This window comes from Cucurbita pepo, chromosome 1, assembly GCF_057944985.1.
Source record: "Cucurbita pepo subsp. pepo isolate OVF chromosome 1, ASM5794498v1, whole genome shotgun sequence".
Lineage (NCBI taxonomy): Eukaryota > Viridiplantae > Streptophyta > Magnoliopsida > Cucurbitales > Cucurbitaceae > Cucurbita > Cucurbita pepo.
This window is the reverse complement of record NC_141798.1, coordinates 14781718-14804594: the sequence shown is the minus strand read 5'-3', so window position 1 is coordinate 14804594 and position 22877 is coordinate 14781718. Positions and strand designations below refer to the sequence as shown.

Here is a 22877-nt window from a genome sequence, read left to right as displayed (position 1 = left end):
CCTTGCATAGCGCTGCCGTGACGGTTCTAGTTTTAACGGGTCCCGGTACAAGGGGCTCCCAGAGTATGTCCACCGGCTAGGGACAGTGGCCCAGCGGTGTGCGAACTAGCTGGTGAGCCCATGCTCGCACGTATGGGTTGCGTGTAGAGTATATGATACACGTCCATGATTACCTGTTAGGATTACACCGTAGGGAAAACGAAACGAAACGAAATGAAAGATAGGTCTCATCATTTCATTGCATGTGTTTGTCGCATAACCCCGATAGGGGTCACTTACTGAGTATTCTAGAAATACTCAAGCCTCGTACTATTTTACTTTTGCAGATAAGGGCAAGGCACTCATGTGACAACGACGGCGGCATCGTACACCCCAGGACCGTGGCACATGCATAGGGTAGTTGTTTGTTTTTTTTTCCATTTCGTAGTCTAGGCTGAATTTGGTTGCACCGTGGCACATGCATAGGGTAGTTGTTTGTTTTTTTTTTCCATTTCGTAGTCTAGGCTGAATTTGGTTGCATCATTAGTATAGGTTAGTATAGGTTGAAATGTATTTGCATAATAAACCATAGGGTAGAATAAAACATTGGTTACTTTTCCTTTATTCAATAATGTTCTTTTTCTTTTCTTGTAATCATTTTTTCTGAAGTAATAAAAGGAGAGTGCAAGTCCCATCTATGAATATGGGTCATTTAATGTATATTTCGCATTTCAAAGTTTAGTAATGACCTTAGATTAAATAGGTAAAATATTAGAGTCGTTACAATCCATGTTAGTTGCACGAGGTCATGGAAATCGAGCCATGTTGGTCGATCAAACCAACTAACTCATGTGGATCAAGTGAGGTTATAAAGATCGACCCATGCAGTTTGGTGAGGCCTAAGACCACTCAATCCATGTAGGTTAAGCGAGGTTAAGGAGAACTACACGTGTGGATCAGGTGGGCCAAAGTGAGATTGGAAAGAAGTTGTAAGAATAGCGTCATTGTTTTCTCCCAAAAATAGCACTGAGGTTTTGAAATTTGTAAAGGAAGATTATACCTAAATTTGGCACACCCAAGATTTTATCAAATTTTTGGCAATCCAATTGTCCACGTTACCTCAAACTTGGGTATTACCTATGATGAGACTACCACAAATCTATGTAACCATTGAATTTGAGAGTTGATGTTGGTAATGTTGGTGGAAGTTTAAGCTATAAATAAGAGACTTGAGATAGTGATTTGGAACAAGAAATTGGGAGTGAAGAGCAACCAAACACGAGATACAAGCTTTTCTTTATCGAGTTTTTAAGCACTTGAGTTTGGCTGAAATTGGGAGTTAACACTCAACCAATTAACTCAAACTAGTTCCTATACATTCATATAGAAATTTTTAAAAATACGTCTAAAGTTAAAACATGCTCTCTTAATTTAATTAAATTGAAGTATTAGAATTCATTTTTAAGGTAAGAATGAAAATTCAATTCAAGACAGGAGAATTCAAAATTTTACCTCTACACTCCGTCATTATGATTCAAATTGGTTAGTTTAGGTTCATGGTGGCAAAAGGAGGCTTTTGATGAAGGAATTGGAAGCTAAATATTACAATCGCACTCTTGATAGCAGCGGACTTGCGATTGTGCGGCACTCACTTTCCAACGACAAGTGAGCTAAGCCAATTCGTTCTTACGTCGTCTTCGGCCAAGCGACGTATGCTCGAGCTTCTGGCCTCGATTTTAGAAAACGAGGGCAGAGAGAGATTTTCGAAAGAGACATTTTGAAAGAGACGTTATATATGCAATCATGAGAGTAACAACAACGGTTCACAATATATAACTATTGGTAGGGAGAAGTTGACAACTAGTCATATCCGCCTATAGTACATTCTGAGGCATTTCATGTCTAACAGGCCTAGACATGATTTTTCCGAAATGTCATACTTCGTAGAAATACAAAAGTAAAACACTAGAACATGGAAAGATATAAAGGGTTTGGCTTGTCATGGGCATGCGACCATGGGCAACACACCTTGGACGAGCATGACCGTAACATCCTCCACCACCTAACTGGTTGACGTCTAAGATTACCTAGTTGCTTGATGCTTGCAGGTATTACTGTGGAGTTGTGATCGGTGATCACCAAGCATTTCGCTAGTGGCATTGGGATAATTTTGTGTTCTAAGAGAAAGTCCATCCCAAGTACCACGTCAAAGTCATCCATGCGAACCACGACAAGGTCCATCTCTCTTGTCCAGACCCCTGATTTGAAGGGGACTCTTTTGGAGACTTCCACAATAGGCAAGACCTCTGAGTTGACATCTTTCATTTTTATGGGTCATTTTCTATGGTGAGTCCCAATCTTCGTGTTTCTTGGTCGGCGATGAAGTTGTGAGTCACACCTGAGTCTATCAAGGTGCTCTTGCTTGGTCGGCAATGAAGTTGTGAGTCACACTTGAGTCTATCAAGGTGCTCTTGCTTGGTCGGGAGTTTATTGTTGCATCTACGAACATGACCCCTTTCTCTATTATCTCCTTTGGGTCGACCTACCGTTGGAGGGCTGACAAGAATTTAAGTGCACCCATTCGGGGGTTGTCTTAATCTTCCCTCCTGTCTGGCGTAGTCTCGATTCCTGTGTCGTCGCTCTCTTGAATGGACACTTGGAGTGCATTGAGAGAGGCTCGATGAAGACAGTAGGACAGTTTGTGGGGGCCTTTACACAACACGCATTAGATGAGCACGACCGTGATACTAATGAGACAGAAATTCATGTCCTAAGTGGTATTATTGTAATATACCCAAATCCCAACAAAAGCAATGAGGTTGGCAGCCTAGTGAAAGTAATGGAGGGTGAGGGAGAGGTGAGGAAGGTGAGAGTATTGGAAGGAAAGCGAAAGATGAGGTTGAGGATGACCTAACAACCAACTTCCGGTGTGACTCGACGTTGGGTGAAAAGACGTGGACAATTGGTGTGAAGGCGAATAATAAATGGTAAGACAGAAACTTACTTACCCGCGGTTTAGTGCTTGCCAACAGAGCTTTGATGGAGCGAGAGAGTGGACCCTGACGACCATCGCCAGCAACAATTACTGACCGCGCTTCAATCCACCAACGCTGATGCAATAGTCGGTGGCTTATCAGCTACCATTAATGAGAGAACAGTGCGGGAGAGAAGTGTCACATCAAATTTAGTCAAATTAAAATTGAAAATGTGTAGAATGTTATACAAAATAATTTGAAGGTTTAAGAGGAGGGTGCATACGTAAGGGAATTGAGTTGGATTGAGAGATGTTTTTGACCCCAGATTTTTGTCTCATGAACTGGAAAATAAATAGAGTTAATGCAAGTATAGAAAAATTAAATCAGCTCGACCCAAAATATTAATCTAACCCAGTCCAATTTGTATAATTCGAGATCCAAAATATTAATTTAACTCCGTCCGATCTCTATAATTTGAGTTGGGTTGATTTGGGCTCAGGCCGTGGGCACTGGTATGAGTGCAGGGAAGGTGGGAAGTTTGAATAATTGAAACGTAATGATGAACGAAGAAAAAGTGAAGGGTTCAAAAATGGCTGCGCAACTGCAATTTGCGTTTTCTATGGCCGCCTTTCTTTTATTCAATGTGTTTTTGTTCATCTTCCTTTTGACTTTTTTGTCAACAAATGGATTTGTATTGGCCTCACCTTCACATCCCCATCCATCCAAAGACCAACATATTCGAACACAAACAGAAAAGAGACGAGAAAGCTTGGTCGAACTAAACCATGCCATATTGCAGAGCTTTGTTATGAATCTCTACTAATCTTTTGCTCTCAACAGTCCAAACTTGATGCCTAGACAACATGAAAGGGAGAGTTTCCTGACAAAGGGCTCCACTAGGCACTATCATTTCATTTCATATAATAATATATATAATACATATACATCCAGATCAAGATTGAAGGGCCACAGGTCTCCCGCTAAGGTTAACATTTCTAAGCCTACCAGAATACAAAAGAAAGCATCCAATAGATGCACCACCACCACTATAAGATAACACTAGAATAAATTTAACTTGTCAAAGAAATGATTAGAACAAAAGCAATAACCAAAAAACAATCCCAATCATCATCATCATCATCATCTTGACATTACCAAGCTTGAGAGAGGAGGCACAACCGATGTGGTGAACATAGACTCCCCCAGGTACTTGCAGTTATCGTGATCTACTACTTTCATGGAGCTTCCCATCATAAATCTATCACAACCACTCGAACAAGCTAATGGGGAAGGAAAGGATTTACTTGCATCTTCAACACGCTTCCCAAATGCGTTGCTACTGCTGCTGCTGCTGGGTTGGCTTCTCTTTTTCGATCCTGTCCACCGCAATTTTGCAAGTGAACCGTCCTTCGATAGATCTCGTACCGTGCACACTTCTTTAGCCTTATCAGCATTTGAGTTTGGTCGAGGTTCGCTTGATTGACTTCGTCCTTCCCGTGCTGCTTTGCTATCACAAATCTCAACTCGGGTCGACAGTGCCAACTTGCCTTCAGAAGACACCTTATCAGGGAGGTCTTCATTCGCAACTCGAGATGAAATGGAGGTTGCAATATCTGGCCGTTCCTGCATTTGCATCCACCGGTTTCCAAACCATTCTTGAGAATGCCTCAAGTCTGCTGTGCCAAAAACCGCTTCTTTCTTTTCACCTGAAGGTATATTGAAATTAATATTAATCTTAAATGAGGACTTCCTTTTGAAACAACACGCATTGCACTAAAAACATACCTGGTAAGTAAACTCGCAACTTGTCTTCACATTCCTTCTGAACAACAATTCCTTCCCACCAACCATCATGCCACCATACATCAACAATTGTCCCGACATTATAGACCCCAGAGCCTTCGGTAGCCTTACCAGGATCAGGACGAATAACCAGTCTTCCATTGAAGCGTAGACCCAATTGATCAAGGCCTGCAACTCTAGATGCTGAAAGCCATTCCTGCATATTCAAATAAAACAATATAAAAACGAGCATCAACCATCTAGTTCATTTTATAATTTAGACAAAAGACGACAAATAGATATGATCACCCAATAGAACACATACCACAAGCTTGTTTGATTCATCATTGGCATCCTGCAGATCGCAATATTGCACCTTGACCTTGTCTCTGCGCTTCTTGATTATTGAAGCTCTGAACCAACACCCTCTAATGCCGCTATCTTGTGAGAGAACTTCGATCTCCGATCCAACAGTTAACTGACTTGTAGAAGAGTTGCTCTTCAACTCTTTACCTATAAAAGTTTTAGAAGCACAACCCCCTTTTGGACTGAAAATAACATCACTGCGTTTAAAACCAACCAAGTTATGGCTTGAACTGTGCACATCAAGAGAAGGAGACACATTAACCGGCTGTCTCTTCTCATTATTTTGAGGGTCCTCATTATTCAATCGCCGATGCCTCTTTCGAGGTCTCATCTCAGCACTTATGTCATCTTCTGAGTGTTGAGAGTGACCTTGAGCTTTTGAAGAAGAAAGAGCATACATGTATCTGAGTATCTCTTGCTTCCAATAGCCTTTAACCTGTGTAATATCGAAGGGTTTGATATCATCATTATCAAATTGCTTCACACATACATATGGCTCCAATTGAGTAAGTTTCGCCTCGGTCTGGAACTTCTGAAAGTGGTGGGGACTAAGAACAGTCGCCAACCCATCTATGCATTCAATACTGAGATCTTGAAGACAAAGAGAAAAGAAAATCTCTCTGTCATTAAAATTGTGTGGCAAATCAATATCAACCTCATCAATTTTGTGAAACCATCGTACCACAACCATCCTGTTGCTTCTACAGTCCTCATACATATCCTCCAAGTACGCAACAAGACGCTTGCCTTCCTCAGCCAAGACATATACAAAGTCATGAACCTAGAACGTCATGAGAAAAATGCAAGATTAATACAAGACACAAATGAACAAAAACTAATTACTTCCTTGACTTAACTGTTCAGAGAGAAACGGTACTGTTGAGATAACAAACGAGCAGAAATACTTACTGAGATCTTAACGCCATTCCGACTGAAAGATGGATAATGCCTGCGCTTACGCTTACATGTCCAAGGACATCCTATCCATGAAAAATCTCTGGTATATTGCCCCAATCTTAATGGTTGAACATCCTGAACAGGAGACTACCAGTCAGGATATAGTTTAAAAACCAAACAATAAATCAGTAGATGAAAAGGAAAGAACTGTTATATGATAATTACATCAACATAAGGGTGCTCAATTAATCTTTACTCCTGTTTTAGTATACTTGTACAGATCCAATGGCCCATTCAGAACTTGCAAGCTTTGCGGCTGCAGAATCCTAAATGACTAGCCAATTTTCAAATACTTGGAAACCAGAACATACACAAGTGGATATAACACTGAACCATCAACTGGTGGATAAAACAAACAGACACTTAGCATTACCTTCAAGGGTTCTGCGTTCGATGGGCGAGCATCTGCACCTTCTTTGTCCATTATTCGATCAGATGGTTGTGATGTTTTACGTTGGGAATCTGGTAAATGAAAGTAATTGCATCGATCAAATTAAGAACACCTTGTTGTCAAGTAATCAAAATAAAGATGATAAAAGACATAAAAATTGGAAATAAGAGGGGAAAATAGCTACGAAGATGAATGAACTAGAATCCAAAAAACAAAAACTTTGAAATATGGTGCTCGTGAATTTCAAATCTTCCAGCCAGCAAAAACAAATCGATCTTTGGGGAAAACCCAGATCACGAAAACGGAAAATATCTGAAATCAAAACCACATAACAATTTTGGCCATGGAAGATCTTAACCTATATTTATGAGGCCAAAAGCATTCCTGTGCTTCAATCAGCCCTTTAAAAATTGAGTAAGTGCGCCTGCAGCCCAGATAACTGTCAGTTCACAAAATCACGAACACCAGAAATCCAAGGAAGAAATAACTAATGGTATGACGAAGAAGAAGTAGCCAAGTGAGGAAGGAAAAACAGGAGAGGCGAGAAAAGCATATGAGATCCGATGAGGCCTAGAGAAACAATCGAAAGAGTGATTTTTAGGAGATATGAATACAGGTCGGCTTGTCAAACGCAGTTCCCTCTGGATCCCAACGCTTATTCAGAGGAAAATTTCGACAAAAAATGAACACAAACACAGACAGAATCCTTACTGGGGATTTAAGAAGTGGGTGAGTAAAGAAAACCCCAAAGGAGAAACCCTTGGAGGATTCAACAGAGCCCAGAAGAACGACATGAAACAAAAGCGAAGACGAACATGTCGCCTATGGCCCAACCACGTCAAGATCGAAATAGATCGGAAAATTGGAGGATAAGAAAGCACAAAATTTTCCCTCTTCCAAACACCGAGCCATTCGACAAGATAAAATGAAGAGCGGTTCATGAGAACCCACAATGAATTGACCCTCTATTTCGTTCTAGAAAAGGCAAATCTTCACCCAAGATCTCTCTCGTTTTCTCAGCAACCTTTTGCTGTAATACAGCGGGAGGAAGCGACAAAACAAGATCCGTCAACGAAAAGGGGATAAAGATAAAAAAAATTGATGGTCGAAAACGAATAAATAGACAAACACTTCAAAAAAATTCATTCCAGATTACCCAGATCTGAAGAAACACCCTCCAAAAACCAAAAACCCCTCACCAAATTTTTTTCAGGGAAAAAATGAAAACGAAAAAAAAAAACAAAAAAAAATAGGTCGAGGAGAAGAGAAGAAATTTAGAAACCCAGAAATGGAAATTCCGGAGAGAAAAAAAAAAAACAGAGAGACGCGGTAGTACCAGAAACAACAGAGCTTAGCCACTCAACGACCTCCCTGCGAGACTTGAGCTTCGTGCGCGACAAAAAAAGCCCCACCGAATTAAGGAACCGATTCTGCAAAGCATAGTGATATGACATATGCCTTAGGCTCTTCTCCTTCCCCACGACGGCCAGATCTAAGCTCCCATCGCTGCGCTTCAGATAATAACGAACTTCTCTTCTCCCTTTATGACTAGAAATGAAATCCTCATACCAGCTCACATACCCAGACGTCGCCGAGGCCATCGTCGTCCTCTCCGGCAGTGAAGAAGCAGCTGAAGCCACCGCCGACAACCTCTCCATATTACAGAAAAGGGCCGAACAAAAAAGAAACGATGAGGTACCGACCGAACGAACGACCGGAACACAAATTCAGCTCTAGGAAAGAAAACCCACAAATGAAGAAACTAGGTTGAAGCTGAAAACCCCGGATTCAAAACCTTGGAACAGAAATTACTGGCTGAGATAGGGAAAAACGAAGAAAAGAAGAATTAAGATAGCTGTGTCTTGTATCTTCTTCTTCCTGAAATTCTTGTATAAAATTAGAGAATTGGACAGGGAATAAAGTAAAACCTCCGGCAGGGAACTTGAAAGGGCTCGTTTCTTGTCCGGAATATATATATGTATATATATAAAGAGGAGGAGAAGGCGAAATTGGAAGTTTGAAAAACCATCGAAATGGTAGAAATAGCGGAAGCTAGGGTTTCGGGATTGCGGATTTAGGGATAACGATGAACGGCCGAGATCAAATCGACGAGAATGCCGCAACGAAATCGCGCGTATTACTTCGATCCTGCGAAATACCGAAACAACCCCTGCAATAAGAGCAGAATTACGATTGAGAGCCAAAGCGAATGGGTAGTCACGTGCGGCAGATTCAGGGTTTTACATTAGTGCGGACAGGTGTAGATTGAGAAATTTAGGATCGGTTTTTTGAAGAGTGGTGACCGCAATTACCGGTGAAGGAGGCGAAGACTCGCTCTTTCTGATGTATAATTGTCAATTTATGATTTTTTTTTTTTTAATTTTAAAAGAATAGTGAATTTTGATTTTAATCTTTCAATTATAAAAAAAAAAAAAAAAAAATTGTATTTGGTCTGAATCTTATTATTTGATGCAGTTGATGGTAGCTTAGATAATTAATATCAATATATAAAAATAATTATATTATTGTCTAATTTAAGTCACCCATTTAATATTAATTTACTAAAAAAACATATGCAATTATATGATTTTCAAATTTAAAACTAAAATTTATCATATATTATTTTTTGTTTATCAACTAATTTTTTTTAAGAGCATAATTATCTATAATTATTTTAAGAGTTACCATCAAATTAAGCAACTTTTTTTTATTTGGTTGTAAATTTATTAACTTACTTAAATTAATTAAAATATATTTATTAAAATTAAAATTAGACTAAAAAGTAAACCCCAAATATTAGAAAAGTTAAAGACTAAGATAATAGAAAACCCTTACCTAAACAAATTTGTTTAACCCTTACCAAACAAATTTGTTTAATATTCTAATTCGTTTAATAATAACATTGAAATAATAATAATAAATAAATAATCTTTTTCTTTTTCCATGATTTTATTTTTCAATTAAATAATAAATTTAGTCTTTAATTAGTTCATATATTTTTTAAAAAATAGCTATTTATCTTTCAAATATGTCTGTTAAATTTTTTATATCTAAATTCATAATCGTTGGACACAAATTAAGTTTCTTCTTTCTTTAAAAATGCTAGATAATTTTAAATATTAATAAAATTATGTTTAAATTTATGTTTTGGAATTTTAAATATGGAGAGATTTTTCAATTTTTTTTTAAAAAAAAACAAGCTATATCTTTTATTTTATTTCATATGACCCCACCTTTTATTTTATTTCACATGACCCACCAAATTTGTTTGTGATTTTTGAGTTTTTGCCCTTCCATTTTTTAAACTCGCTATTTTATTCCCATGTTTAGAGTTACATAAGCCGTGCTCAAACGAGGAAGAGATCCTCCATTTACATAGAGAATAAAGAAGGGAGTGGAAAACATTTTTTACTTGTTAGACAAATAGCTTGGGACGAGAATACTCTATCGCTGCCCAAATCTTCATCTCAACCTAATATAAATATATTTTCAATATAATATATATATATATATATATATATATATATATATATATATATATATATATATAACACTATTTGATGAGTAGTGTAAAATGAGCTTAGTTCATGTTGGGCTCGACTAGCTACTGTGAAATATGTCCCTGTCGGGATAAGTCTTGAGCCGGTGAAAAGCTTGGAAAAGAAGATGGGGGAGCCCTTATCTAATGATATCCCACGGGTAAGCCGTTAAGTGAAGAGAATGCTATGAGTTCACAAGACTCACAGGTGAATAAAAAGAATCCAGCCCTAAGCAATAAGGGGCCAGAAGCAAAGGTTATTCCAATCCCGATTTTTGTGTTGGGAAGTATACTTTGCGTCCGACTGACCTAACTGCAACGGATATTGTTCCGGTCTTACCTGAGAATATTGTAAAGGCACTAGTTGAACCTGCTGTTTAGCCTGAGGCTCTTTAAAGTTGTTGCAGTTGAAGTGGAGTCTGCTCCAAGAGTGTCTACTTTTATTTCTAACCACGATAGCAGGGTTGAAGCTCTTTTTAGAAGTGAAAAATCTATGTATTTATGTGGATGGGATTAACTTATTGGGGAGAGAAAGAGAAACAAGCTACCTCGCATCCTTCTAGTGACTCTTGTGAACTCATAGCATTCTCTTCACTTAACGGCCTACCCGTAGGATATCATTAGATAAGGGCTCCCCCATCTTTTTCAAGCTTTTCACTGGCTTAAACAACTAGCTTACCCAGGCAGGGACATATTTCACCGTAGCTAGTCGAGCCCAACATGAACTAAGCTCATTTTACACCGCTCATTAGATAGTGTTATGGGATATGTATATATATATATATATATATAAAAGATAAATTTAAAATTTAAAATTAATTAATTTTGAGCCTCTAATAAATTATTACTAGATTTTTTAAATTGTCAAAAAAAAAAAAAAAAAACTGTAATATTAATTTTTAATTTTTAAATTATGTTAATAGAATATTATATATATTTGCTTATGAAATAAATTGTGTTATGATTTTTTTATAATTTTTTTTAATAAACATTATAATGAAGACTTTAAAATACTATTTTTTTAAAAGAAAAATAAAGGGAAAAAATTAAAATAAATGAAAATTTTCGCATAGATAGAAAATTAAATCGGTGATAGGAACAAGAATGAAAAATCTACTCCGCCTCGTAGACAGATCTACCCATATCAACTTAAAGTCAAAGTTTTATTTTAAACATTTACGACAAAAGTAGTTATAATAATAAGTTTTCCTTCCAAGTATAAATTCAATAAATAAATTATATATATATATATATATATATATATATATATATAATTTATTTATTTATTTTTTTTTTTTTTTAGTATTACAACTCAAGTCAATTTTCTTGAAAATATAAACTTTTATGTAATACCCAAACATTAATTTTTATTAAACATTGCCTCTAAGCATAAAAAAAAAAAACAACTGTTTTTTTTTTTTCATTATTATTATTATTTTGTTTCAAAATGCTAAAAACATAATGCAGACATTTTAACGAATGAGAAAGAAACTCATCTAACCATAGAGATTATAAATTTAAATATCATTTTGATTTCTATATTTTATATTTTATTTTTGTACAACTGGTTCCTATTTTAGTTTATTGTTAATTTCTTTTCTTTTTTTTAATGTATTTTCTTTTATTATTTTTTCTATAAATTTTGAGAATATGAGAATATGTTTATTATGTTTTTTTTTTCTTTTTCTCTTTAATATGAATAATTATTATTTAAATAATTTTAAATTAAAAAAAAAACATCTTCAAGATATCTGGTGTAATTTAAAGATTTATTAAAAGTATATGAAATATGAGCTACATGAACTTGAACATAACTACTCGTTAATAAGATTTATGTTCGTTAGAATTCAATCATGAAATGATTTTTCAAAATATTTGAATTTTTGTTAGGATTTTTCGCGTTTACATATTGTTCCAAATATGTAAACTTAATAAACTATTACATATAAGTTGATCATTAGCAAGTTATTCATAATTTTTGCTTAATAAAGGGATAATTTTGTTGTTTTATTCCGATGAGATATGTGAGTGAGACAATCTATACAATGAATTTATTGATCATGTTATGTAAGTGAGACAATTTAAAATTTGAATGATGTTATGAATAATTAGTCTACGATCATAAATTAAGTTTCTCTCGTTATAGTGAAAGGACGAGATTTCAATGTTCATGTCTTGAAATCAACATTTAATAAACTATCTATCTATTTCTGTATATGAGAACGAACAATATTTTGTCAAATATTTAAAATAGTACATTTATTAAATCAATTACAAAAAGTTACTCACTCAAGTGGGTCAAATGACAAGTCCATGATAAGTCGAGTATTAATATTGAGTGGCATCCAATTTGTCAAGAAAATATTAATATTCTTAATTAACGAATTAACAAAAAAAATAAAAAATAAAAAACGAAGGAAAGATGAGAGAGAAGATGTGGGAGACACAACCAAGAGTTTGAATTAATACGTATAAAGATTACACATAATATTTAGTGGGACTCACACACTATGGGTAATGGGAGAAGCTAATTTCTCTCTCCTACGACTTTATCTTTTTATTCTTTCCATTCGCCATTATCTTAAATTACTTTGCACACCTTTAAAATAAAATAAGCAACCACACATTTTAATTATTATATCTATTTCCATTTTCTAATTTTATTATTTTCAAATAATTAGACATTTTATTTTCATTTCTTTTATTTTTTAACAATTAAATTATCATATTTTAATTAACTTTTATTCTTTGCTTAAAAAGAACATAAATGTTTAGCCTTACTTTGAAAAACCCTTTTTCTAAGGATCTTTGTTGTAAAAGCATGAGGTTTTCTTTTAATCCCTCTCTTAATTTATTTTTCTATTTTTTGTAATTGTATTTTTAATATATTTTAATTCATTTGGATTTACTAAATAAATGATTACTTATTTATTAAAATTAACTAATTAGCTACCAATATGTTTAAGTATACTTAATTTGCTAGCTTCTATGGGTAAAAAAATTAATTTTTAATAATTATAATCAATTAATTATTTATTAGAATTAATTTTGGTTAGGTCATTTATTAAAATAAAAAGAAAAAACTTTAATACGCCACCAACCAATGAATTGTAACTTTTTCTAACGGACTGTAATTTGCAACGTTACGTTACGAAATCGTCCGCACCGAACGGGCAATTGTTTTTATTTATTTATTTAAATTTTTAAATAAAGAAAGAGACGTGGCGGAGAGAGAGAGAGAGAGAGTGGGGCCCACGGATTGTGGCCACGTCAGGAAACGCGTAAAAGCAAGCCATGGGAGCATCGAAGCGGACAATCTTTCTTTTCTTTTTTAGTTTCTCCCGTTGGAAAAGTCAAAGAGGAATTTTAAAATTGAAATGGGCGCTAAAATTAAAGAAAATGGGGCAAGGGGTTGGGGGTGCAAATGAGAATAAGAGAAAATTGGGGGCGGAAACATGAATAATAGAAAGCTCGGGGTGGGGAAAGGAAAAGAATAAAAAAAAGAAGGCAAAATAGCTGACGTGGAGTCCAACGACGGCTTAGCCGGCCTCATCCTCCGCCGGCAATTCCTTCTTTGTTATTATAAGATATTTATTTAAAAAAAAAAAAAAAACAGAAGTGATGCAACCTATTGCAATTTTGGGACATCCCCTTTGCTGAAGGAAGGGGGAAGGGTCATACAAGATTTTAATGCAGAAACAACTTTCCTAATAGCGTGAGGACTGAGTTGAGCCACACTTTTAGTTACAACCCTTCAACACCTTCCAAATTTGATCTTTAAGAGTTACAAAATCAGTTCCTTTGTTTTGACTCCAAAATATTAACCCAATTAGGGAGCATGCAAGGGAAGGCTAGAGCACCCGATTTAACGTCACAATTCATGGTATTTGGAAGTTCAATGATGTTTAAATCAAGGGAGGGACGAAATCTTGTGGAAAAACACACTGAGGAAGGAAACTCGGGACTAAGATTTCAAACTCGAACCCACCATCGTTCAAGCTACGTTCTTCTAGATTCTAGGTGCTTCAAAAGGAGTTGGAACTTGAAATTGAACGTAGATATCCATATTAAAATAATCATTAGCCCAACAGGGTCAACGCATTCTATATTTATTTTTAAGAAAATGATTCTTTTAAAATAAACATATTTTTGGAAACAAATTTAGATATTTTAGAAAAAAATTGAGATGAAAGATTTAGATATTTTAAAAATAGATTATATCTACTCTAAATACCCTCCACCTTACCTAAGTTTTCATCTTAAGAAACACAAGCAGATCCACCACTAGTAGTATTTTACAGAGTACCTTGTAATATTTTTTCGATTGGTGTTAATAAAGAGTGCGAGTGTGTTCTAATCTTTTCTCGATTAGTGTTAATAAAAAGTGCGAGTGTTTTGTAATCTCTTCTCGATTGGTGTTAATAAAGGGTGCGAGTATTTCTCACGAAAAGTTGTGTTAAACAATCTGGTAATATCGAGGTTGGTGTAGGTTGTTTGATCTCTTGAAATTCTTAGTCTACTCTGTGACTGTAGATTTGTCTGATCTTCCACATTAGAAACGGTTTCTTGAGATTTAGTGAGTGAGTTTCTTTTATGTCGTGAATAGTCTGTGACTCTACAAGTTTTGTGTTGAAGGACCTTGTTTGACATTACTGAAGTACAGCCAACACGATGGGTGATTTCCAAATTGTTGGATAAATCAAGAAACTCAACAACAACAACTACAACACGTGGGCAACATGCATGATGTCCTATTTACAAGGACAAAACCTTTGGGAGGTCGTTAGCGGGAGTGAAACTACGTCGTCAGAGGAGGATTCTAATAGCGCCTTGCGCAAATGGAGAATCAAAGCAGGTAAAACAATGTTTGCCATGAAGACCACAATCGAAGAAGAGATGTTAAAGCATATTTGGGATGACAAGACACCAAAAGAAGCACGAGACACGTTCGTGATGCTGTTCTCAAAGAAGAATGATACGAAGCTACAACTTCTAGAGAATGAGCTGTTATCAATTTCACAACATGACATGACGATTGCTCGGTACTTCCATAAAGTCAAGTCAATCGAGATCACTAAACTAGACTTGAAGTCTGCCATTGGAGAAGCTCGAATGAAGAGAATCATTATCCACGAATTCGACTAGAATATAGAAGTTTCTTTATAGTTGTACAAGGATGACCCTCTCAACCATCATTTGTAGAGTTTAAAAATTTGCTAGCCAACGAAGAAGCTAAGCAAATGGGAGGCATCATGCTGAAGAGTGAAGAAGAAGCGCTCTACATAAGTAAATGTTTAAGCAACAATAAGCCACGAGCCACCAAGGAACTGCACAACCAGGGAGAGCTCAGAAGTATGACAACAAGAGCTCTCAAGGGAAGATATTTGAAGGCATTTGCTACAATTGCGGGAAGAAGGACCACATGTCTAGGGATTGTTGGTCCAAGAAAAAGTGGAAGGTAATGTGGCAACATCCAAAAAGGAGATGGAAGAGGAATGGGATGCAGAGGCAATATTTGTAATAGAAGAAGACAAGCTAACACTCATGACAATGATGGAAGAGCATATCGATAAAGAAAATGACTGGATCATTGATTCAAGAAGCTTAAACCACATGATTGACGATCAGAGTGGTGCAACGGAAGCGAGGTAGCCCTCGAAAAAGGAAATATCACCATACTTGGACAACATTGAAGAAATTCTACCACAGAAGATGGATGTGCAAACTGACACATCTATTTAAGTGTTGATCTGCCTGAAGATCCAAGTGATATTAATATTAGTGAGCAAGAAGTGACTCAAGTAAGTAAACTCGGTAAAGAGGAAATGACACCTCAACAACTTAGACAGTTAGAAAGATTTCTAAAGCCAAATCCAAAGTATACAAATACAACTATTATAGAAGAAAAAGTTCAAGAGCCTAAGACACATGAAGAAACATCACAAAATTCAGCTTGACAGAAAGCCTTGAGTAAAATCAAACTTGGGAACTAGTGCCATGATCGAGAGATATCAAACTCATCTCTTGCAAGTGGGTCTGCAAAATAAAGCGTCGACCGGATGGATCAATCAAGAGATACAAGGCTTGGACTGTAGCTCTAGGGTTCACTCAACAATATGGACTAGATTATGATGAAATATTTAGTCGAGTGGCGAAGATCACTATCGTACAAGTTCCTCCAGCACTTGCAGTAAATAAAGATTATAAACTATGATAGATAGATATGAAGAATGCTTTCTTGCATGGAGAGTTGGACCGAAAAATGTACATGAAACAACAAATGGATTTGAAAATGAAGTTGGAGTAATTAGTTAGTACATGCAAAGTCCAAAGAGTCTCATTTGGATGCGGCTCGACGGACCTTGAGATTGTCAAAGGTACAATCAATTATGATCTTTTGCAAAAGAAGCGTACCGTGATGCTAAATATGCAGGATATCATGATACCCGAAGATCAAGCATCAGATATGTGTTCAAGCTCGGTTCGAGAACAACCCGATGTTTTTGTAAACACAAAATGCATGAGGTCCTTGCAGTTTTCATCTTTAAATCATCCTTATGACACAACCCTATACACAGTTCACATTTACTCTAAGTAACATACAATCATTGGCTTTCATACATTCATTATCATTAACATCAGTTAGAGTTGTGGCTTAGAAAACTTGTCTTAGAGTCCTGATCCGTATAATTTTTAGACTGATCCAAAATAGATGGGTCGGCATTAACATCAGTTAGAGTTGTGGCTTAGAAAACTTGTCTTAGAGTCCTGATCCGTATAATTTTTAGACTGATCCAAAATAGATGGGTCGGCGGTCATATGGGCCGAACCCCAGTGTCCAAAAACCAATCAACAGCATCAGATCCAGCAATAGAATAGGACATGTTGAAGACTTCAACAAGGTGAGTATGAGCAGATTCAAGCCGAACATACCGTTTGTTGCAGCGGTCAGCATAATGGACCTCCGTGCTACATATTTGGCAGAGAGGTGGTCGACGACCGTGACCTGAATGGGTTCATCCTCGATTGGAAGAATTTTTTTTTTTTTTTTTTTTTTTTTTTTTTTTTTTTTTTGTGGGAATGAGAATGACCTCGCTAGTTGCTAAAGGAAGCAGGGTGACTTCCATGGGCACGACCACGATTAATGACTGTGAATGCCGTAGGAGTGGAGTCATAAGAATCAAGCGAGCTCTGAAACAGCTCAAAACTTTCAGCTTTAGAAACTAAATCTCCAAAACAAGGGAGAGAGGTGAAAATCATTTGAGTAGTAGAAAAATTGAAAAATCGATGCCGAGTCCATGAAGAAACCAGTGCACTTTATCAATGTCCTTAACGGGTCTGCCAATGGCATAAAGTTGGTCACAAATTGTTTTGATGGCACTGACATACTCAACAATAGGTTTGGTGCCACGTTTCATCAGCTGCAAGCCATCCTTGAGTCTCAGTTCATGAGCTTTCGAATGATGGTTGAACGTTGTTTTCGACGCAAGCCAAACATCACGTGTAGTGGAGAGACCAATGACGACGACAATGCCTTCCTCAGTGAGAGAGGTGAGCAAGAGACTGAGAAGCCATTGATCGGCTGCTTTTCACGCCAAATATTTGGTGTCGAGTGTTGAGGAGGTTTCTAGTTCAAAGCGAGGTGGTGGAACCATAGTTCCATCAACATAGCCCAACATATCTTGACTCTCAAGGAGAGGGAGAAGTTGGCTTTTCCAAAGAAAATAATTGGTGGAAGAAAGTTTGATGGTGATCATATGATTAGAGTGTTGAAAGGAAGAAGATGATAAGAGGATTCAAAAGTCATAGAGAAGAATGAATTAGGGTTGTTAAATCGAATGAGCTCTGGATCCCATGAGAATATATGCTAAAACCACCGTACCTAAACAGTGGTGAAAGTTCAAGTTCTCTATTTATAATCATTTACAGAATAGAGAATTATAGTAAATTACAAATGATATGGAAAGAACAATAAAAGGAAAGAATAATAAATGGATACAAGATCTTTGTCTATAATAAAAGGGCAAATATGATATCTATGGTAAGTCGTAATGTAGCCTATAATAAACGGTCAAATATAATACATATGGTAAACCGCAATTCAATGCTAAATATCCTTAACAACCTTGATAAGCACGACGTTATTGATGAGTTGTATATGTTTTAACACAACTCTTTATGTGAAACATTAACAATCTTTATTGAGACTAATTGAGAGGAGAGACTAGACAATTTGGTATGTGAAACATTAACATTAACACTCTTTATGTGAAACATTAACACTCTATAGAATACTAGTACAATTTGGTATGCTTGGGATTGATTGGATTTCTTGGGATGAAAACCTTGTTAGGGTAGAGAGATATTTATAGGAAAGACTAGACAATTTATTCCTACAATACTTAAATCGTTTTCCTAAAATACTTTTAGTCTCACTGCTTCGCTCCTACCTGAAACTGATTCAAGTGATTCATCTCTTTCTTTCTCTCGGTAAATAGGATAGGATAGTAGTATTTCTCCTTCACTCATGAACTTGTCCCTTCTTGAACTGTAAACTACTTAACCTATTGATTTCTTCTTTCTCCTTCCCCGGAACCTCTCTTGAAGTTATTGTGAGTTATTCTCAGGAAGTTCTTGTTGTCCTCCCCCTATTTTTTTGGGTCCATTTTAGAGGTAATGAGGAAGGAAAGACAAAACATGCATTCTCCTGAACTGGAAGTCAAGACGAAAGATTAATTCGACTGAACTACTTTCCTTCCCTTCTTTCACAAGGTAAAGCTCATTGTCGGTCTCATTGCATCGCTCCTGAACCTATTCATTGTCGGTCTCCTCTCTATTCTTTGAACATCTTTATTCCTAAAATAATTAAATCATTTTTTCTAAAATATCTAGGTATTTTTATTCCTAAAATACCTAAATCATTTTACTAAAAGATATAGACAATCAACACATACAATTATTGGGCTTAACCCTATTGGGCTAGTGATGATATTTTAACACTCTCTCTTTTGGCACTAGTCCTCGTTCACTCATCATGTTGAGGTGACAACAAAAACACTCATATTTGCCAGTATTCATTCAGCCCTTTTGTAAACAAGCCTCCCACTTGGTCATTTGCCTTGATCTGTTGCATCTCGATTTCTTTCTTTAGGACTTTCTCTAAAGAAATGGTAGTGCACCTCCACGTACTTTGTTTTAGCATGAAACACCAGATTTTTTGCTAGACGAATTGCAGATTGGTTGTCGCAATGAAGTGGTATTTTATACTCAATTTTCTGGTTCAAATCTTCCATCAAGAGTTTCAGCCATATACTTTTCTGAGTTACTCCAGCAGCTACTCTGTAATTAACAATGATACTATTGGTTGCCTTTTGCTATACCTAGAAATGTTTTTCGAACCAAACTTTAGTGCATACCCAGTTGTTGATCTTTGAGTATCGTGGTCTCCTGCACAGTCAGCATCATAGTATCCAACTAGCATGTAGTCTTTGCTTCTTTTGTAAAAAGACCGTAGTCGATTGTACCTTTGACATATCTCAAGATCCGTTGAGCAACATCCAAATGAGGCTTCTTTGGACTTTGCATGTACCGACTCATGACCCCAATTATAAAAGAAATATCAGGTTGAATTAAAGTTAGGTAGGTAAGACTACATACTAGTTGTTTGTATATCGTTTATCGTTCAACTCTTTGCCTTCATGTGTACAAATCTTGGCATTTGTCTCCATCGATGTTGAAACTTGCTTGCACTCCACAATCAACTTCCAGACCCAAGAAGTATTTAAGCTCTCCTAGTTCTTTCTTCTGAAAGCACACCCATAAATTTTCTCTTGTTTGACGAATTTCTCTTTCTTCATTCCCACTGATAATCAAATTGTCCACATAGACCAAAACACTTGCCAATTTTCCTTCTCTTTCTTTGATGAACAAGCTTGAGTCCGCATACACAACTCAATAACCACTTTAATTAAGTAATTCAACAATCTTATCATAACAAGGTCTTAATGTTTGCTTCAATCCATAAAAAGCTTTTCTAAGCTTGCATATGTGATTAGGATTAGTTGCACTCTCAAACTCCTTTTTTTTATTCATATAAATCTCCTTGTCTAACTCTCCGTGCAAGAAAGCATTCTTCACATCTATCTGCAATAGTTTCCTATCTTTACTTTCCGTGAGTGCTAGCAGGACCCATACGGTAGTGATCTTCGCCACTGGACTAAATGTTTCATCATAGTCTAGTCCATATTGTTGAAAGAACCCTCAAACTACGAGTCGAGCCTTATATCTCTCGACTGATTCATCTAGTTGATGCTTTATTTTGTAGATCCACATGCAAGAGATGAGTTTGACATCTCTCCTAGCCTTGACATTAGTTCCCAAGTTTGATTCTGCTCCGGGACTATAATTTCTTCCTCTATTGCTTGCTGCCAAGTCGTATTTTATGATGCTTCTTCATATGTCTCTGACTGTTTTATTTCGTTCTCTATAATAGCTATATTGGCATACTTTGGATTTGGCTTTTGTATTCTTTCTGACCGTCTAAGTTGTTGAGGTGCTATTTCCTTTTCACCGAGTTTACTTGATTGAGTCACTTATTGCTCACCAACATTAGTGTCACTTGGATCTTCAAGCACATCAACATTTAACCAAATGTGTACAGTTTGCTCCCCCCATATTCCGTGAAATAATTTCTTCAATGTTGTCCAAGTATATTAATACTTCCTTCTCCGAAGGTCACCCTACTTCCATTGTGCCACTTTGATCTTCATTCATATGGTTTAAGCATCCTGAGTCAATGATCCAGTCATCCTCGTAATCGATATGCTCTCCCATTATTGCCATGAGCGCTAGCTTGTCTTTTTCTGCGGCACATAGTACCACTACATCCCATTCATCCTCCATCTCCTTTTTGGAGATTGCCACGTTACTTTTGATAAACTTTTTCCTAAACCAACAATCTTTGGACATGTGGTCATTCTTTCCATGGTAGCAAATACTTTCAAATCTCTTCCCTTGAGAACTCTTGTTTCATTCTTTTGAGCTCCCAAGTTGTCCAGTTCGTTGGTGACTTCTTCCTTTGCCACCATTTTTGTATTCATGTTTGGTAGATGACTTATTGTTGCTCCAACTTTCACTTGTTAGAGTGCTTCTTCTTCAGCCTTTGATGTGATGCCTCCCATTTGTTTAGCCCCAGCTTCTTGGCTCGCTAACAATTTTTCAAACTTTACAAGTGATGGTTGAGTAAGAATGTTTGATTAATCCACCACACCTAAATAGTGTGAAAATTATCTTATTTATAATCAAATAAATTACAAAGATATGAAAATAGTAATAAATAGAAATACCAATCAATGGAAATAACAATAAATGGAAAGATAACTATGACAATAAGACAAAGATTAGATATTTGCCTTATAATAAAATATCAAATATAATATATAGGGTAAACTATAATTTATTACTAAATATCCTTACCACCCCACCGCAAGCTGAGCGTCGGATTTGAACGAACGTGAAACTTGGATCTGAAAAATTCAAAAAGGTTGAGAAACACTTTTCGTGAAGATGTCAACAACCTGGTTCAGAGGAGGCGTAGAGAAACACTTTCTTGGCCGTCAAAAATTGCAGAGGGATCGCCGCTCAGCGACGATGTTGCTTTGGCTTCGGCGAGAATATGTCTAACCCATGAAGAGGGATTGTTGCTAAGCAACGATGTTGCCTTGGCTCTGGTGAGAATATGTCTAACCCCAAGAATTAGAAGGGGAAATCCAGAGCAAGGGACAAAGACAATGTTAAAGCCGGAAGAGTCGCCACATTGGGTGAAGGAGCCAATTTTGGCGAGAAGGGCAGCGGCAACTTGGTTGGCAAAGAGGCCATTGCGACGCCCAGATTCCAAAGGTAAATCTCTGCATAAGGTCGATGGGCTTATTGAGATTCTGTATATTTCCGAAGAGAACGCTGATGAAGATCCTAAGATTAGGGTTTCTATAAAGGATGAAGGATGAAAGGAGAATTGGGAAGAAAATGAGAGAGGCTATGTTTGGAAAATGTGAGGTTGTATGTACAGAGTATGCCGAAGGATGATTTGGAGGTCAAAAGGGTGGAGCCGAAGAGTAATCAATCGGCTCTGCATGTGGCAGTCATGACGACTACCCCTGCGGCGTCAAAGCCAGCAGTGGTGGAGGAGAAGAACAGTAGAAGATTTCAAAATCCATTGAAAAGAAAGGATCCGGGTTGCTAAACCAAAATGAATATGATATCATAAGAATGTTTGATTAATCCACCACACCTAAATGGTGTGAAAGTTATCTTATTTATAATCAAATAAATTACAAGGATATGGAAATAGTAATAAATGGAAATACCAATAAATGGAAAGATAATTATGCAATAAAACAAATATTAGATATTTGCCTTATAATAAAATATCAAATATAATATATATGATAAACTATAATTTATTACTAAATATCCTTAATATTGAGCAAGTTCTCCGTGTACAGCAATAACGAAGCTTTTATATTATGATCACAATTCATGAATCCTCTTCATTCCAGCTTCTCCAATAACAGATTTCAGATCTAGTTCAGTAATCTCCTAATATCTCCCTATGAAAGCAATATGTAATTGTCATGTCACATTATGAAATTGATAACAACTCGTTATCCAAAAGTTGTAGCCTCGTATCGTTCTTCTTTGAGAACATCATCACGAACGTTTCCCATGCTTCCTTTGGTGTTCATCCCAAATGTGCTTTTACATCTCTTTCTCGATTGTAGCTTTCAAGGAAAACATTGTTTTGCCTACTTTCATTCTCCATTTGTGAAATGCGCCATTAGGATCCTCTTCTGGTGACGTAATTTTGCTTCCGCCAATGACTGCCAATGAC

The 22877-nt window shown here is 36.5% G+C and overlaps 1 protein-coding gene across 2 annotated transcripts; it reads right to left on the bottom strand.

The window, feature by feature from the left end:
- Positions 1-3830: 3830 nt before the first annotated feature.
- Positions 3831-8444, bottom strand: LOC111799489 (uncharacterized). Of its 2 annotated transcripts, XM_023682870.2 has the most exons (7): positions 7787-7862; positions 6809-6874; positions 6433-6521; positions 6012-6134; positions 5062-5883; positions 4740-4953; positions 3831-4660 (listed from the first exon to the last, which is right to left on the bottom strand). In XM_023682870.2, the coding sequence occupies exons 3-7, from the start codon at positions 6481-6483 to the stop codon at positions 4095-4097; spliced, it is 1776 nt and encodes a 591-aa protein (XP_023538638.2). In that variant the 5' UTR covers positions 6484-6521; positions 6809-6874; positions 7787-7862; the 3' UTR covers positions 3831-4094. The 2 variants fall into 2 exon arrangements, with proteins under 2 accessions (XP_023538638.2, XP_023538637.2); XM_023682869.2 differs by lacking the exon at positions 6809-6874 and having other exon boundaries at positions 7787-8444.
- Positions 8445-22877: the final 14433 nt, after the last annotated feature.

Bases quoted from the DNA above. Each gene is read 5' to 3' on its own strand.
- LOC111799489 (XM_023682869.2), bottom strand. From the start codon at position 8,108: ATGGAGAGGTTGTCGGCGGTGGCTTCAGCTGCTTCTTCACTGCCGGAG. The intron at 4,954-5,061 runs GTATGTGTTCTA...TTGAATATGCAG, and splicing joins ATGAATCAAACAAGCTTGTG to GAATGGCTTTCAGCATCTAG. The intron at 4,661-4,739 runs GTATGTTTTTAG...ATATACCTTCAG, and splicing joins GTTGCGAGTTTACTTACCAG to GTGAAAAGAAAGAAGCGGTT.